The 16488-nt window shown below is 41.1% G+C and overlaps 1 protein-coding gene across 1 annotated transcript in view; it reads right to left on the bottom strand.

Moving 5' to 3' along the window:
- The window catches only part of PHF2 (PHD finger protein 2), a 159399-nt gene that overhangs the window by 23295 nt on the left and 119616 nt on the right, over positions 1-16488 (bottom strand). Inside the window, exons 12-17 of the mRNA XM_048488427.1 lie at positions 15521-15940; positions 14122-14241; positions 13090-13208; positions 9069-9247; positions 8577-8650; positions 7023-7180 (exon numbers count right to left, since the gene is read on the bottom strand). Coding sequence (XP_048344384.1) covers positions 7023-7180; positions 8577-8650; positions 9069-9247; positions 13090-13208; positions 14122-14241; positions 15521-15940 — 1070 coding nt within the window. The remainder of the gene's footprint in view (positions 1-7022; positions 7181-8576; positions 8651-9068; positions 9248-13089; positions 13209-14121; positions 14242-15520; positions 15941-16488) is intronic.

Genomic DNA, 16488 nt, shown 5'->3' with positions numbered 1-16488 from the left:
TCCGATGGTGGTGGGATTCCAACACTTCTTGAGAAGTGGTGAGAACTGGTTGGATCCCACCTCTGACTGTATCTCATGGTTACACTGTCTGCCATCTGATGTTGTAGCAGTGTTAGAGCAATTCAGTGTTAGAGCAATTCAGTGTTAGAGCAATTCATGCTTTGATGCTTCAAATACCTCAGATTACATTTCTATTATGTATTACATTCTTGTGTCATATGCCAGCTATCAGGATGCTACTCTATGAATGCCAATTATCTTCATGTCACCCTGTTAACCTGCTTTCTGATCCCTTTCCACTCTACCACAAATTACATGCATTTGATAGAAAAGGTTCTTGCCGACAATAAGTTATCTTCAAACTGTGTTATGCTACAACAAACTGGTTAGCTTTTAAGATTTCACTTTATTCTTGCCTTTGTTGCAACACAATAATAGGGCTAGGATTTTGGAATGTACAGATTGTGATTGTTCATAAAATCAAAAAGTAGCCTTTGTCAGAATCAAGCTTTCACCCAATGCTTCTGGCTCTTCTGTGTACCTCTAAGCCCTTTGCAAGGTATATAGCAGTCAAGCAAACCTTTCAGATTTATATCGAAACATCAACCTTTGTCAAAATCTATTGCTACTGGGCTCAGATGAATCTGAAAATTTGTGCAAGTCTTTCCCTGTTATTAGGTTTATAATGACATTCATTCATTCATTCATTCATTCATTCATTCATTCATTCATTCATTCATTCATTCATTCATTCATTCATTCATTCATTCATTCATTCATTCATTCATTTAAACAAACTTAATAGAATCATAGAGTTGGAAGAGACCACAAGGCCCATCAACAGTGGTGGGATTCACCATTTTAACAACCGGTTCTGCCGAAGTGGTGCGAACCTGCTGAATCCCACCACTGGCCATCAAGTCCAACCTCCTGCAATGCAGGAACACACAATCAGTGCAGGAACATACAATTGATATAATGCCCTCTTTGGCCTAACCTGGACTCAGGGCAGCTACACACATATTAAAATCACATTGTAGAACCAATAAATTGCACAATTACTATTAAAAACATTCTCACATTTAAGTTTGCCCAGATGACAGTGGATTGATTCATTGTACATAGAAACTTATATTCGCACCTCAAGGGAGAGTGTAATCACAAGGGCTTCTAAGGAAGGGTTCCAGCCTGTCATGTTAAGCAGAAGCAGAAGTTTTCCATGGTAGGAATTTTTTTTGAAAAACCCACAAACCTCTTGCTTGAAAAGAAAGGCTTAGGTGTTTCAAACTGACACATTGAAATGTTTGTTAACATGAACCTTCTGCTCACAAGAGTCTACTGGGTTGGTTTGGAGCACAGTCTTGAAACATCTTTCCTGAACTACTCCATTTAGTAAGAAAGAATGGGAGAGGGAGTTTGAACACTTGTTCCTTTCACTGGGGAAACAGAGGGCTAGGACAGACACAGGCTACCAAACCTTTTCTTTGGCACTGTAAGAACAGGACCACACATACGTAGTTTTTGAATGAAAGCAACCAATTCTTGCAATACTTGCTGGTATAGCAATATTAAATATACTCAATAAATTTTCAGCGGTGAGTTCGACTCATCATTATGTACTAAAAATCAGTTAACCCAGTTTCAGCAGCTATTGACTTTGTGAGACATTTGCCTACTTTCTCCAATTTTTCCTTAAAATCTCCAGCTCTAGAAATAGTGGAAATGGACCATCACAAACTGCCAGCTAAATGGGCAAATTAGAGAGGAAGTGCCTAAAGCAAGACAAGGTTAGCAAATAAATTGTGGGATCTGATCAAAACCAGTGGCTCTGAACAAGTCAAGCCATAGACTACATGCATGTTCCACAAGTCCTTAAAGTGACAAAGCATTAAGGCAAAATGTCTTGGTAGCCTCTACTGATCAGGTTCCATTCATTTAAATAGACTGTGCATAGAAAAAAAAGACTCCTCTGGATTCTGTCTTTGATTAAGTGCCATGCCACTTTGCCTCGGATTTAATATTTTATTGCCATTTTCATTTCAGTGAGGCTTGTACAGGAGACATTTAGAATGGATTGTGTCCAATGTGTTTTTCATTAGGTGCATTTGTAGCTTCGTAATTGTGGATCTGCTCAAAGTGAAATACGAAACAGGAAGCAATTATTAAGGTCCAGAAAGTCACATCCCGTTTCTGTAGCTTTAGTGATTACTGTTATTTTTTTTAAAGAAACAAATTCTTTGTTAACTTAACATTTACAGATGAGAGCTTTTTAAAATGCAATGTGTGTGGTTAATGCCAAATGCTTCATAGCATACATACTGGTTCTTTGGCTAAAAAGCAGTTTTAAACTGGAAGGGAGCATTACTTTGCAAAAAAACCCTCTATACTTTCTAACAGTAGCAGGGAAGACTGTGAACACTTGGGGAGGGGGAAAATTGAAACTTTAAGAAACCACTGACATTTCTGCTTAATTTTTCCCAGCAGAAAAGTTGGGAATTTTGGCAAGCACTGAAAATAACTTCAATGAAATATTTTCTTTTTGAAATGATGAACTGATATTTGAAACAAGGTCTTATTCACTTAGAACGACCATTGGTACCTACCCATGAAAGGTCCTTCTCCTCTGGGCATTCGGGGGACATCTTGTGGGTGGTTCCCACTATCCCATTGGGTCCTGTTGGACAGGACCGCCCCTTGTTCCTCAGTTTGGGTACTCCGAGAAGCAGTGGCTGGAGCTTGGATCTAGAAGGGTATCTGGATAACAATGTAACTCAATCATTAACTTGGATCCCATACAACTTGGCCCGAAAGAGGAACTTGGAAACTTAACAATTTAATCAACTATTAACCTGGGCCCCTTATACTTGTGCCTGGAAGGGGAACTTGGGCCTGGAATCTGTAAAGATCTCTACCTGTTGCAGGACCCAGTTGGTCTTGCCCTGCTGTAGGTTGGTCTGTTTGGCCAACCAAAGCAGGCTGCTTTTGATGTAACTCGGAAGACTGACAGGCATGTGGGGCTTTCGGCAAATGTTGTGCTGAAATGGTGTCAAGAGCTTTTGTAAGGATCTGGTGTGTAGTCTCCCCCACTGTAGTTTCTGATGCGGTGTTCAGCAGACCCAAATGGGAGGCCAGTGCCATCGTCTCTCTGTCTCTATATACCTCAGCCTGAGCTACAGTTTCCCTCAGGTGTCCTTATCTCCCAAACTATTATCTGCTTGGGTTCCTCCTCACAGGCAATCCAGTCACCGTTTCCAGGCACAAGTATAAGGGGTCCAGGTTAATAGTTGATTAAATTGTTAAATCTCCAAGTTCCTCTTCCGGGCCCAGTTGTACAGGGTCCAAGTTAATGATTGAGTTGCATTGTTATCCAGATACCCTTCTAGATCCAAGCTCCACCCACTGCTTCTTGGAGTATCCAAACTGAGGAACAAGGGGAGGTCCTGTCCAACAGGAAGGGGAAAAAGTTTATTTCCTGCCTCCCCGATGGGACAGTGAGAACCACCCACAAGATGTCTTCCTGCCCAGGGGAGAATGGATAATACAAAGATTTTTATGGAAGACAATCTACAACATTAGAAAATAATACCTATGTACATACAGTAGACTACTGCAACATATTTTATTTATTTATTTTTAGATTTATATCCCGCCCTTCCCAATAGGGCTCAGGGCGGCAAATTTTCAAGTATATACTTAATTTTTAAATGTGATTAATATTGTCTACAATGAATAAGCTATAATGTGTATGATGAATACATACTGTTAAATAGTTTAACTTTTTCAGTGCTATACAGTATATACCCAAAGAGATCCTAGTCTAGTGTGATTTGAGGTGGTGGCTAATCTGGTGGCTAATCTGTGGTCAGGAGCTTGGCTGATCACGGGGGCATGTGCCTTGCTGGGGAAAAAGAGGGGCCTGAGGGCTCTATTCCAGTGCTGACAGGCAGGAGATGCTGTGGTATTGGGGCACAGAGAGATTGGTTGCAGAGAAGTGGTTCTAGATGTTTATAATGCTATCACCCCTTCTGCTCTGCACCCCAACCTCTGCACCCCAACCATCATCAAGCCTGCTGGTCTGGTGCTGCTGCTTGTGACTGCCAAAATAAATTTGTTCTCATCCGAGGCTTGATCCCACATGAGGGGGCTGACCTGGGTGCCAGGTCTGACCCCTAGGTTACTGTGTGCAGCCTCAGACTAGGCTGGAAGATGCTGTGGTTCATAGAGATTCCATCACCCTTGCCAGATTATTCTCCTGCCATGTGGCTAGTATAAAGAGTTTGTTCTTGGTGCTTGGTCAGAGAGACAAGTTGAAACTGCAAATAAAGCAGGAGGGGCAACGACTTGAGCACAGGTGGCAGAAACTGTATTGTGGATCTCACCAGTGAGAGCCAATTATCAGCCTACCAAATAACAGTGGTGACAGAGATGAAGGTGTATTTCTCCATCCTCACTGCGTCCACAAGCAGCCATTCAGCAAAATTATTTAGGCTGGTTAATGACTTGCTGCCCTCCACTCAGAGGACTGCAGCCAGGGTGCCCCCCTGGTATCTGCTCTGATGATTTTGCTGTGCAATTTTGGAATAAAGTTGCTCAGATCTGCACAAGACTGGATTCCACCATTGAATACCATCCTGTGGAGATGTCCAGACTATGGTATGGTCCAGTTTTATGGGATCAATTTCAATTTTTGAAGTCCAAGGATGTGGACAAGTAGCTTGCAGGGAAGCAGCCTACCACTAGCCCTCTGAAGTTAGCTGGGGAGGCCTGGTCCTGTGGGTTCAGAAGGTTGTAAACACCTCTTTGATGGAGAGGGTAGCGCCAGCACTTCTGAAAGAAGGAACCTTCTTTGAACCCTGTGGTGTTTGGCAATTATCACCTGGTAGCCAACATCTCATTTTTGGGCAAGGTTCTGGAGACAGAGGTGGCGGCTCAACTGCAGACTTACTTACCATAGAAAAAACTGATTTTGTGGACCTATGTCAAACTGGTTTCAAGTGTGGTTACAGCATAGAAACTGTCTTGGTTGCCCTGATAGATTATCTTTATTGCGAGAGAGAGAGGAAGAATATTAACCTGTTGATTCTGCTTGATCTCATAGACCATCATATTGATATCATAGACCATCATATGTTGCTGGTCCAACTCTAGGGATTGGGGTTGGGGGGCACTATGTTGCAGTGGTTCACTTCCTACCTTTGGTGTCATAGCATTGGGAAATTTGTGCCTACAGATAGCATTGGGAAATTTGTGCCTACAGTTCTGGAAGCTCCCTTGTGGGATTCCCAGGGTTCAGTCCTCTCCCCTACACTGTTCAACATCTACATGAAGCCACTGGGTGAGGTCATCAGGGGTCATCAATATGAGGATGACACCAAGCTCTATCTGTTCATTTCATTGGAGTCAGGAGAGGCACTCTGTGTGCTGGACCATTGCCTAAAAGCAGTTATGGGCTAGATGAGGATCAACAAACTGAGGCTGAATCAAGACAAGATGGAGGTTCTCTGTATTCCACAGTCCCAGATCAGGACACAGGGCACCCAGATCACAGGGCACCCGGTTGGGGTTGGGGTTGGACTGCCCCAGAAGGACTGGGTGCAAGGTCTGGAGTGCTCCTGGATTCATGACTGACTTCTGAGGATCAGGTTATGGTGGTGGTTACAGGGGCCTTCCAGGAGCTTTGCTTGCTTTGCAAGCTCCATACATTTTTGAACAAAAGGTACCTGGCCACAGTGTTACATGCTCTGATAACCCCTCAACTGGGGTACTGTTATGTGCTCTACATGCTCTGATAACCCCTCAATTGGGGTACTGTTATGTGCTCTACATGGAGCTGCCTTTGAAGATGATCTGGAAGCTGGAGCTGGTGCAGCATGTGGTAACTAGGCTGTTAGATGGTTCATCTGGCTGGATGGACATCACACTGGTCCTTAAAGAAGTGCACTGGCTCCCAATTTGCTTCTGGGCCCAATTAAAGGTGTTGTCACTGACATATAAATCATTAAAGAGCATGGGACTTGCCTACCTGAACAAGTGCTTGTGCCTGTATGTATCTTCCCAGGCACTGAGGTCACAGGGGGAGACACTCCTTGTGGTACCTCCCCCGAGATGCAGGGGTTGGGCCACGCAGAAGGGTTTTCTCTGTGATTGCCCTCAGGCTCTGGGATAGTCTCCCCTTTGAGATTCATCAGGCCCCTACCCTTTATGCATTTAGGTGCATGGCAAATACCATTCTCTACACCCAAACATTTGGCTAGCCTCCCTGGAAGCCCCTTTACAGCTGCTGGTCTGGAGGGTGGGTATGGAGGCTTAGGATTGGGGTTAATTTTTACACTGTTCATATTGTTTTGTTTTAATTGTTACTGTTTATTTATGATGTTTATGTAAACCAACTAAAGATTTTGGTTTGAGGCAGGGTATAAATATTTATAAATAAATAAACCCATTAATTTCATTAAGTTTATACTGGAGTAAGTTTGCATGGGGTTACAGTGATAAAGTCGGGGTTTAAAGAACCTTTAGAAGAGGCTATATTGCCTCAAAGTCTTCCCCCTCCCTTCACCAAACCTTGGCTGTCACAGAGGACATATTTTTGTTGATGATGCTCCGGAGAAATTAATTTTCAAAACCATTTGCTGTTTTTGCTGGGATTCTGAAGCCAGTTTCCTCTAAACTTGCCTCTAAAGAGCCAATAATTCGGAGAAATGAGCAAAAGACGCTTTGTTGCATAAATGAAAACTGTTCTCATTTTCTCTTGAGGCATTTCTTTTTAAATAAGTACATTTCTTTATTGTTTTCTTTTAGGTAGATTGTCAGCATCTTTAGGAGATAATGTCACGGATTGGTAATTGAATTCCAGATATGTTCTGCAGCTGCCTGCCTTCAGAGTATGAAATATACCACTCCCTTTGAGTTTACTACCTAGCAAAACATGGTTGTAATGGAAGATCAAGGCTAGTATGTAGATATGAAGCATCAACATCAGATTTCTGGAAGAGGAGGTATCAGTATCCATTTTTGCCTACCTGTTGGCGTTATACTCTAAACCTCCAACTTCCTTGCTTGCCTGTAAAAGATCAAGAATTCCTGCTGAACTTCCGGTCTCCTTCTTCACTTTGGAATTGCGCCCAGGCTTAGCATCTGTGTCAATATGAAGAGAATCTTCATCTGATGAGTCGTCACTCTACAAAAGTCAGGAAAAATAAAAATGTAAAAGCAAATAGATTATACTATGTAGGAGCCATATTTCAATGGATATTGAAGTGTGGTAATCATTAATCACCCAGGTTTTTCTGTAGCCCAATATCCAATGACCAGCGTATCCAGTGTTTCAAAGCAGGCCAACATAGTATGGGCTTTATGTCATAACTAACAATAAATCCCATCTTAAATTAAAATAAAATGGGCTCCAGAAGGGGGGGATGGAGGATGGGGGACCTCCTCCTCCCTCCCTCCAAGAGAGCAACCCATATTGCTTGGGGCAGGGAAGGCTCCTGGGTTGGGGGAGGATGGGCAGGGATGGAATGGAATGTTGTGCGTCCTACACACCCATTAGCTGGGAGTTCGTCATCGGACATTCCCCAGTGGTGGGATTCAGCAGGTTCGCACCACTTCGGCAGAACCAGTTGTTAAAATGGTGCTTGTAAACAACCAGTTGTTAAATTACTTGAATCCCACCACCAGAACTGGTTGTTAAATTATTTGAATCCCACCACTGATTCCATCCCTCAGGCAATTATGCATAAGGATGCCTGGATCACCACTGTTGTATCATTACAAACAGTCACTGTGAAATGGTTTAAATTATCCAAAATAGAATTGCACTGAAATTAGCCAAGGATATTACCACTGAGACAGACAAGTCTATTTCTCTTGCCCTGTATCGGTTGACTTGTCAGTAAATAAGTAGTAACAAATCTGCCAGTTAAAAACAGAATAAAGGCTAATCATTTAAAATAAACTACAATAAAATTAAAACAAGTAAAATTGGGAATGTTCAGATTTACAAGATTAATTCATTGAGGGTATGATGATCCATTCAGCCTCAAATAATATTGCACAATATTTTGCCACCTGGACCACAACTGGGGAGATGTCCCCCATAGGAATCTTCTTAATCAGCTTCTCTTCACCACCAATGTTCATTTATGCAGTCAAAATAATCTTAGAGTGAACTGATTTATGGAAAGAAAAGAAAATTTTCGACTCCTCAGACCTGCAAGGACAAAATCTCTCTGCCCTAGATACTTTATTAAATTTTCCTTCTAAAATGGCCAAAGATAGGCCTGAGCATCTTGCAAATGAGTAATTCTTCTGAGGTTATTTATTTCTAACAAATAAAGATAAGCAGCGGGTGCTGGAACATATCTACTAAGAGGGAGGCACCAAAAATGAAGGGTTGATTTGTCATATTTTCTGTACCCAAGCAGTTAAAGAACTCAGCCAGAAAATAACAGGCCTTACTATACTTGGAGACAGTTTCTTCATGACTACGGTATTTCAAAAATATATATCAATAACAGTAATTATGCTACGTAAGGCCCAACTAGGAAGGAAAATAACAATGAAAAGTAAAATACCTTGTACAATACTGATTCCACCTTTGGCTTCTTAATTGGTATATGTTGTGCAGTTTCTTTTTTATCTGTTAAAACTAGAAAGAAATTGAAAACAGAATTTACTTGTACTAATTCCAGAAATAACACACAAACATAAATGGGTTAAATTCAATTGAAATTCACAGAAGGAGTTAGCACAGTGGATCTTTCCCCACACTCTCCAAGCCACCTGCTGTTTGCTTTGAAAATCCTCTTGAAGACCTGGAAGTGTGACACTGAACAGGTACCTAGTATAATTACCTCTTTCACTGATGTAAGCCATGACCAGAGAAGAAGGAATCAATAGTACCTGCTATAACCCAATCCTCTTTGCTGCAATACCCTGTATTGTGGTGCATTTTTGCAAGGCTCCTCCACCCTTTCAAGAGGATTTTCAAAGCAAATAACAAGCAGCTTGGGAAAACGAGGAATTTCACAAGGGAATTGTTTTTACATATGAAGAAACAATCTTACAGGGCAAATCTCGTTTTGTTGTGTTCTTCTTTCTTCTAATTGGAAATTCATCAATTTTTAGTTCTCCATCGTCTGAGACATACTCATATTCATCTTTCACAGGTTTTGTTTTATCTTCTTTGAAATTTTGTAATGATCCAAATACACCAGGACTGAGTGGAGTTTTCATTCCTTTTGAACTATTTAGATAAAGGATATGAAGCATAAGAATGTTGCATATTATAGTATTTCCACATTACAAACTTCTTTGGTGTACAAAAATGGCAAGTGTGTACAATCAATCTGTGCTTATATACAAAAGTGAAAAGATGGATCCCGCTTATAATATCATTGTGCAACATAAGGCTTGACAAACCCAGGCACCATGTTGCAACAGCAGCTGCAAGTTGACTCCTTACAATTTTACAACTTTATCGTGATGGATGATTTGGAAAAAGCCCAGTTTGCAGGTAGCAAAGAATTCATAACTGCCCACTTTCCCTAATGTGGTTTGACTAAATGGTGCCAAGGGCCATTTGCTCAACACCAAAATTGAATGTTGATTTTCTAGAACAAAGCTTAACAATCAGTTGAGAAGTTGTCTTGCACAACTCCCTTGAAATGAGTATTTCCCGAAGGCAAGTGCAGAAAAATTAAACATTAAATTTTTAATCTTACTGAGAAGTCCTATGAAAACTAAGGGATATATATTATATCTTTGTTTCTCCCAAACCACTGAACTATGAACACTAGCATGCCTTATCCAAAACCTGATCTGACAGCACCAGCTGTTCAGTTGCTGTGAACTGACAGATGTCTATTGACTTTGAAAGGTTGAAATGGTCTTTAGCTAAGCTAAACCCATTTAAATACTTTTTCAGTCTATTGATCATACACAGTCATACATGAAGCCCTTAAATGGTATGCATTTTATATAAGTGGCCAGTGCAATTTCTATATCAAGAACAAATCTATGTTGGGGGAAAAAAGTGAAATGGGGGAATAGCATGGCCATTAAGGAAACTCCTGTATTGTCAATATGAATTAATTTAGGTTCTGCAAAGGCATTTAAAGGTTAGAAAAGTTCCCTTCTCAGTAGGAGACACTGAGAGGACTACATTTTTCAGAGTGGATATAGCAAAATTTATCTCAGTCATCAAGGGACAGCATGAAAATATGGCCTTCAGAGTAAGGTTAATTTAAATATCACTGCGCGTAATAGTAAAGCGGCTGGCCCCTGTACCTATCACAAAAGCAAGATAATCAAGCTTCCCATAAACAAAACAGGTCCTTCTGTCTACTCAGGATGCTCCCTAGGAAAACAACAAAAATTATTCCAGTAAATTAACCAAAAAAACAAATCTGTTTCAAAAGGCTGAGGACAAAATATATTCCAGAAGCATGAACTGCTGGGAGCAGCTAACTGTCAGGCCTCATCTTCACATGTGTTGAATGGGGTCACAAAATAGATGGACTGTAACACTTTAGCCTAAAGGTAAGGAATTATGTTTCAAAGCTCCCTTACTTCAATAACTTTCTGTATATACAGAATGAGTACAACAGTGACTAAGCTAGAAACTTTCTCTATAGCAGGGGTGTCAAACATGTTGCCCAGGGCCAGATCTGGCCTTTTGAAGGGGCTTATCAAGTCCATGAACCAGCTGAGGCAACCCCCCTCCCTTCCTCCCAATCTGGAGCAAGATCAGGAGCAAAGGGGGGTTGTCTCCACTGGCTTGCTGCCACTGTGGAATCAGTGCCATTCTGGGCCAGCCAAGGCAGCCACACATCCTGAGAGTCTGGGCTGACCAAGGCTCACTCCACACGCGCCTAAAACACTGGTGTGGGCCCGATAAAAACATCAGTTGGGGGGAGAACTTCGCATGGCTGCTGTCTCTGAAATGAGGCATCACTGTGCTTCCCCTCATAAACTGGTGGGGAAACGGTGTTTTTGAAACTCACTAAATGAGCAAGTTTTTCCCCAATCTCCATTTTGTACCTGGTGCCGAGTGAATGGCACCGGGTGGGAGGCGCCGTTTTTAGGCACGTCCTTTTTGTTTTAAACTTACCTTTTCCCTGCACAGCTCTGCAGGGACAAGGGGACATGCCCCCTGCCCTCCGGCTCCCGAGACGTTGCCATGGCCACAGAGGCATGTCCCCTCATCCCTGCAGAATTGTGCAGGGAAGAGAAGGTAAATTTAAAAAAAAAAGGAAGTGCCTCTGTGCGAAGGCGCCTCCGCGAGCCACGGCAGCTCTGGGGCCGCCTGCACAGAAGCATGCAAACGGCACCGGGGTTCCACTGGCATCATGGATACCAGTGTGCAGCCACTTCACTGGCCCATACAGAAAGGGCCCAAGTCACAATTTTGTCATATCCGACCCTTGTAACAAATGCTCTATACAATACTGATTTTTTAAAAAAAAAATTACAGGGAGTTTTTCAATGGAAGAAAATGTACACCTGTAACTTCCCTGCAATCTGAATGGTACAACCCATTCTGCTGTCACAGAATTCCACCACTTCATTGTGCTGCAGATTTCAGGAAAAGGGAAAAAGGAGGCGGGGAATGAGCCTGCTCAAGAAAAACTCATGCTTAAAGGTGAGAATTCAGAAGAATAAGATTGCCCAGGATTTTTCATGGGTTATTGTTATACATAATACTTCTCATTTTAATGATAACAACTAATGTTTTAATGAAAGTATGCACAGCTTTCAGAATGCCTGGGGCAATAAAAAGAAAAAGGTTGTGTAGTGGCACACCACTAACTGCCTAGCACCCAGACTAACTCCCCCGCCTGCTCACCCCTGTTGCCGCACAGGGAGGGCAACCTGTGGCATGGTCTCCCTCCCTCTTGACTTCCCCCTCGTTTTACCAGAACAAAGTTTACTTCCAGTAAGCCAGCAACGAAGCCCAGAGGGAGATAGGCAATGCCACTTGTTTGCTTGCTCACCCACCCCGCATGCCTTGGAGTGAGCCAGAGGCACAGGTCTGGTGGGACACGATTTATCCTGCCAAACCTTGCCTACTGTGCTCCAAGGCACACAGTGTGGGCAAGCGAGCAAGTAAATGTTGCATTCTTCCCTCCTTCCCACTTCCTTCCCAGCTTACTGGAAGGCAAGGAGGCAGGCATGCCCCAGGGAGGCTTTCTTTCTTTTTCTTTTTTTTTGCAGTAGTGAGGGGAGTTTGGTAGAGGGCAGGGAGTTAAACTGGGGGTTGGCAGGGAGTTCAGCCAGGGTTGGGTGCAGGGGGAGGAGGGCTAAAATGCACCCCACATGACCCAGGTGGATGGCATCTAGGTCAAATGCCCCCCTACTCCATCACAAGAGACACTTGCTCTAGCAAAGAAGGGCAGAGGTGCCAGCGCCTGGCTGCACCTCAGCCCCACTGCAGCAACATCTGCAAGTCCCGGTTGTGGCAGAGCTATGTTGTCATATAGAATGGATGCTGACGTGGGATGGCAACATAAGTCCATTGGGTGGTATGAGTCCTTTTGGGTCGCATAAGTCCATTGGATCCAATGGAGGGTTTTCCTGCAGCAGAGATTGTTTTTGCTTTTTTTCTTCCTTCCCCACTCTCATTGAAAGTGCCACCTTTGCTACACTGCTTCCAGCCACTACAGCACAGTCCAGGAATCTGGATTGCGCCGTACGGCTGCAATCCTAAGAACACTTTCCCAGAAATAAGTTACACTGAATAAAATGGGACTAGCTTCTAAGTACACCTGCTTACTCTCTAGAATGTACTCTCTAGTATTACTCTCTAGAATGAGCTTTATCAAAAAACAAGTTCATAAAATTTTCAAAATATTCTTCAATTTTATTGTCAAACCCATGTATGCAGGCAGATTTATTTTGTATATGGACAACACACAAACATTTTATTTTTGTTCTTTTAGTTATGCTTCAGAAAGTAATTTCTATTTCCAAAGCCAGTTGAAAACCATGGGCTATATCTATATCAATCAGACCACTGGAAATATCACCATGGCAAAATGTTAAAACTCTATTTTATTGGTGGTTCTGTGTAGTAAAAATGCTACCTACCCCAATAGCTTCTTGTTGGAGAAGGAAAACATAAATTTATTGTCCTTATTTCCTGACAGTGGGGTCTTCTCCAATTTGTGTTCCTCTTCCATTTTCAGTAATGAATCGGGTTTACTGTTCTGAAAATGAAACATTTTCCAGGATAACAACAATAAATGTTCAAGTGAATGGCAAAATGTTGCTTGATAAATTATTATAACTCAGAGAATACATTTGTAGAACAGAAATAGCATGGAATACACTAAATCTTACTATCACAGCCACATCTCCCCATCAGATAATCCAATATGTGGGTTGGATACAATGCTCCACAATTCTTATTTAATTCTTGTTCTCTAATAATTTAAATGACCCTTATCACAACAGTTACCCTTTAAGAACTCTTGAAAATTCTTCCTGTTAATTTACTGTGATTTGAATACATTTAGCTTTCTTCTGGAGGTCCCCACTTTTATACAACAAACTTCTGTTCTTTGGTTTCTGTTGTTCTCTTGGATATCAGGTGCTGAGATAGGATGCTTAGATTTATTATTTTTTCCTCTAGAAAACATCAACTATGCATCCCTACTGAGTAGGAATTTATTATTTATTTATTTATTATTTATTTATTATTTATTATTAGAAATATTACCCTTTGAATACCCCTTCGGGGATCGGGCGGTATACAAATTAAATAAATAATAATAATAATAATATATCAACTCATATTCATGGATTTGGACCTCTGCATCTAGTCATGTAGCTTGCCATTTTGTTGGCTTACATGCTACAGTTACATTTGTAAATTGCTACTTTACATACAGAAATTGAGAAATTAAAGTTGAAATTAATGTTTAGCTTCTCTTGTCATGTTTAAATTGGAATATGCCATAAACAGACAAGTAAATTACATAACAATCAAAGTGTTTTATTTTTAACCAAGATCAACTGTAGCACACTGAAAATGCTAATTTTAGCACATCCTTAATTTGTGAATATCCAGCCCAAAATTGCATGGTCTACAGTAGAATCACAAGACAAAAGAGACTATACCTTGTATTTCCATTTTGCTTCTGTTTTGGTCTTATTCTGCTCCCGAATTTCAAACTTTTCCACCTCATTCTGCTTCTCAACAGGCTCTTTATTAGGGGCATTCAAAGCATTCTTGGCAGCCTGACTCAAGCAAACAAACAGGCTTCTTATCCCATGCCCAATAAACATAAGTCAAGTTCAACTCTCGTTAATTACTATATGCAAGGATGGTCAGGTATGAGTAGAACCTAAATTATATATGGCATTCATGCTGAACAGGCTCTCAAAGCATCATTCTTTTCCGCCCATGAATATATTGCCAAGATCAATATAATGATAAGAATGTGCCACATGCCATATTTATGTCATAAGGTTAACAGGTGGTATTTACTCTTCAGCAAATGCACAAGCAACAGCACAAGACTCACTTGAAACTCACAATAAGAATCTCTTACTATTTGAGAAATCTTTTAATATCAATTAGTGAAAATGTTATATTTTGATCATTTCAAAGATATTATTTTTACAAGGGAAAAATGTAATTTGCACTAATTTCTCTTGCATTTTCCAAATGCAAAGTGCTTTACAAATCTCCCTTACAGCAAACTTCTGAGGCATGTTATGGTGGCTGAGAGTGATTTTCCCAGGCCACCCAGAACAATCCGAGATTGCAAACAGTGCTACATGCTATTAGCATGTTATTGTATTATAATATTGGACTATTACTCTTATTTAGAACTTTTTGTGAGGACATGAACTGATTAATATAAATAATAGAAGTGAATTTAGCAAAAAAAAGTTGGCCACATTACAGACTGGGCACTTCTGAATTCTTGCTCCTCGTGGAGCTACTAACCAGTCAGCTAGCTCCTATTCTAAGGACACATTACCCTTGCAAAGGGTTAGAGGAAAAACTGGGTTTGTGGGGAAAACTCTGTCTTGACGAAGCCAGAAGAAACATTTAAATGGTTCTGCCACTCCAAAACATGTTTGGAAATATAATTTATGGGATTTGTAGCTTCTTATGTATCCTACTCAGATGGAAGAACTAATGGAATGGCTCATGGATGCTGTTCCCACATTTTGTTTCACAGAGCTGTACCCCTGAAATTCTAAGAAAGCTTTGAAAAACCAAAGGTTTTCTAAAGGTAGCTATGAAGAGGATACCCATCACTAATTTACAAAACAAAAAAAGTCCAACTAAGCAATGTGCCCACTGCCCCTGATTTTATGAGGATGCTGTTACAAATATCACTTTTGACTCAATCTTCAAAGATACTTGGGGAATATATCTTAGCTAAGATGCTAAATTCTTGGAATATTTCATCACAAAATCTAGCCATACATGCAGGACAACAATGGACAATGGTAAAATTCAAAAGCTTTATAAAACTTTTCAATTGCAAGAAGAACTGCTCACCTTTCCCTTCTTTGGTGTTTCAATCTTTGTCAGGGCTTCTTTTGTATGAGCTTCAAGAAGATCTAAGTTAGGAATGGCAGGTGGAGGAGCTTCTTTTGCATTCTTGTTTTTTTTCTTCCCTTCCCCCTTGACTTTTGGTGTTTTGGGAGGTTTAGGGGGCTTGGGGGGCTTAGGCGGTTTAGGTGGCTTAGGAGGTTTGGGTACTTTGGAAGGTTTGGGAGTTTTCATTGCTTTGGGGGTCTTTTTCTTAGGAACTTTTTCAACGGGTGGTGGTGGAGGAGGTGGCGATTGTGGTGGAGGTGGTGGTGGTGGTGGTGGTGTCGGTGGTGCAGGTGGTGGTATTTCCTCTTTCTCAATAGGGCTGACCTCTTCAACATTCACGTTGGCACTCGCTTCAGGTTTTTTGTCTTTCAAAGCATTCTGAAAGTGAACATATATACACATTCAGAACCATATTTCAATGTCTGGCTTATGTGTGTGGGTAAAGTGCTGTCAAGCTGCTGCTGCACAGTGATCTCTAGCCTGCTTTTAAAGACAAGTGATTAAGCAGAGATTATTTGCCATTGCCTTCACCTACAGTTTTCATAAGAGGTCTCACTTCCAAGTTCTGGCCCAGCTTAGCTTCCAAGATCTAATGAGATAGGGCTATTTATTTATTTATTTATCTATTCATTCATTTGATTTGGTAGACTGTCCTGCCCCCGAAGGGCTTTACCATTCTACATTCTCTGGTTTTCACAAGGACTTGTGAAAACAGTGTTCCCAAAGAAGTAAAACCACAGTGCTATTGTGAAGATTAAAACTAAGTTAAAGATAGATCTAGAGTTGGACTGTGGCTTGATTTACATCATTCAGAAGCAGCACAGTTGCTGCTCTGGAAATGAAATGTAGAGAGGTGGGTTAGATCAGATGGGATTATGATACTTTAATTTTTCAGTGAATCCTGTGGAATCAATGGATTTAACTGG

Source organism: Sphaerodactylus townsendi, linkage group LG03 (genome assembly GCF_021028975.2).
Source record: "Sphaerodactylus townsendi isolate TG3544 linkage group LG03, MPM_Stown_v2.3, whole genome shotgun sequence".
Taxonomy (NCBI): Eukaryota; Metazoa; Chordata; class Lepidosauria; order Squamata; family Sphaerodactylidae; genus Sphaerodactylus; species Sphaerodactylus townsendi.
This window is presented reverse-complemented; position numbering and strand designations above follow the sequence as displayed.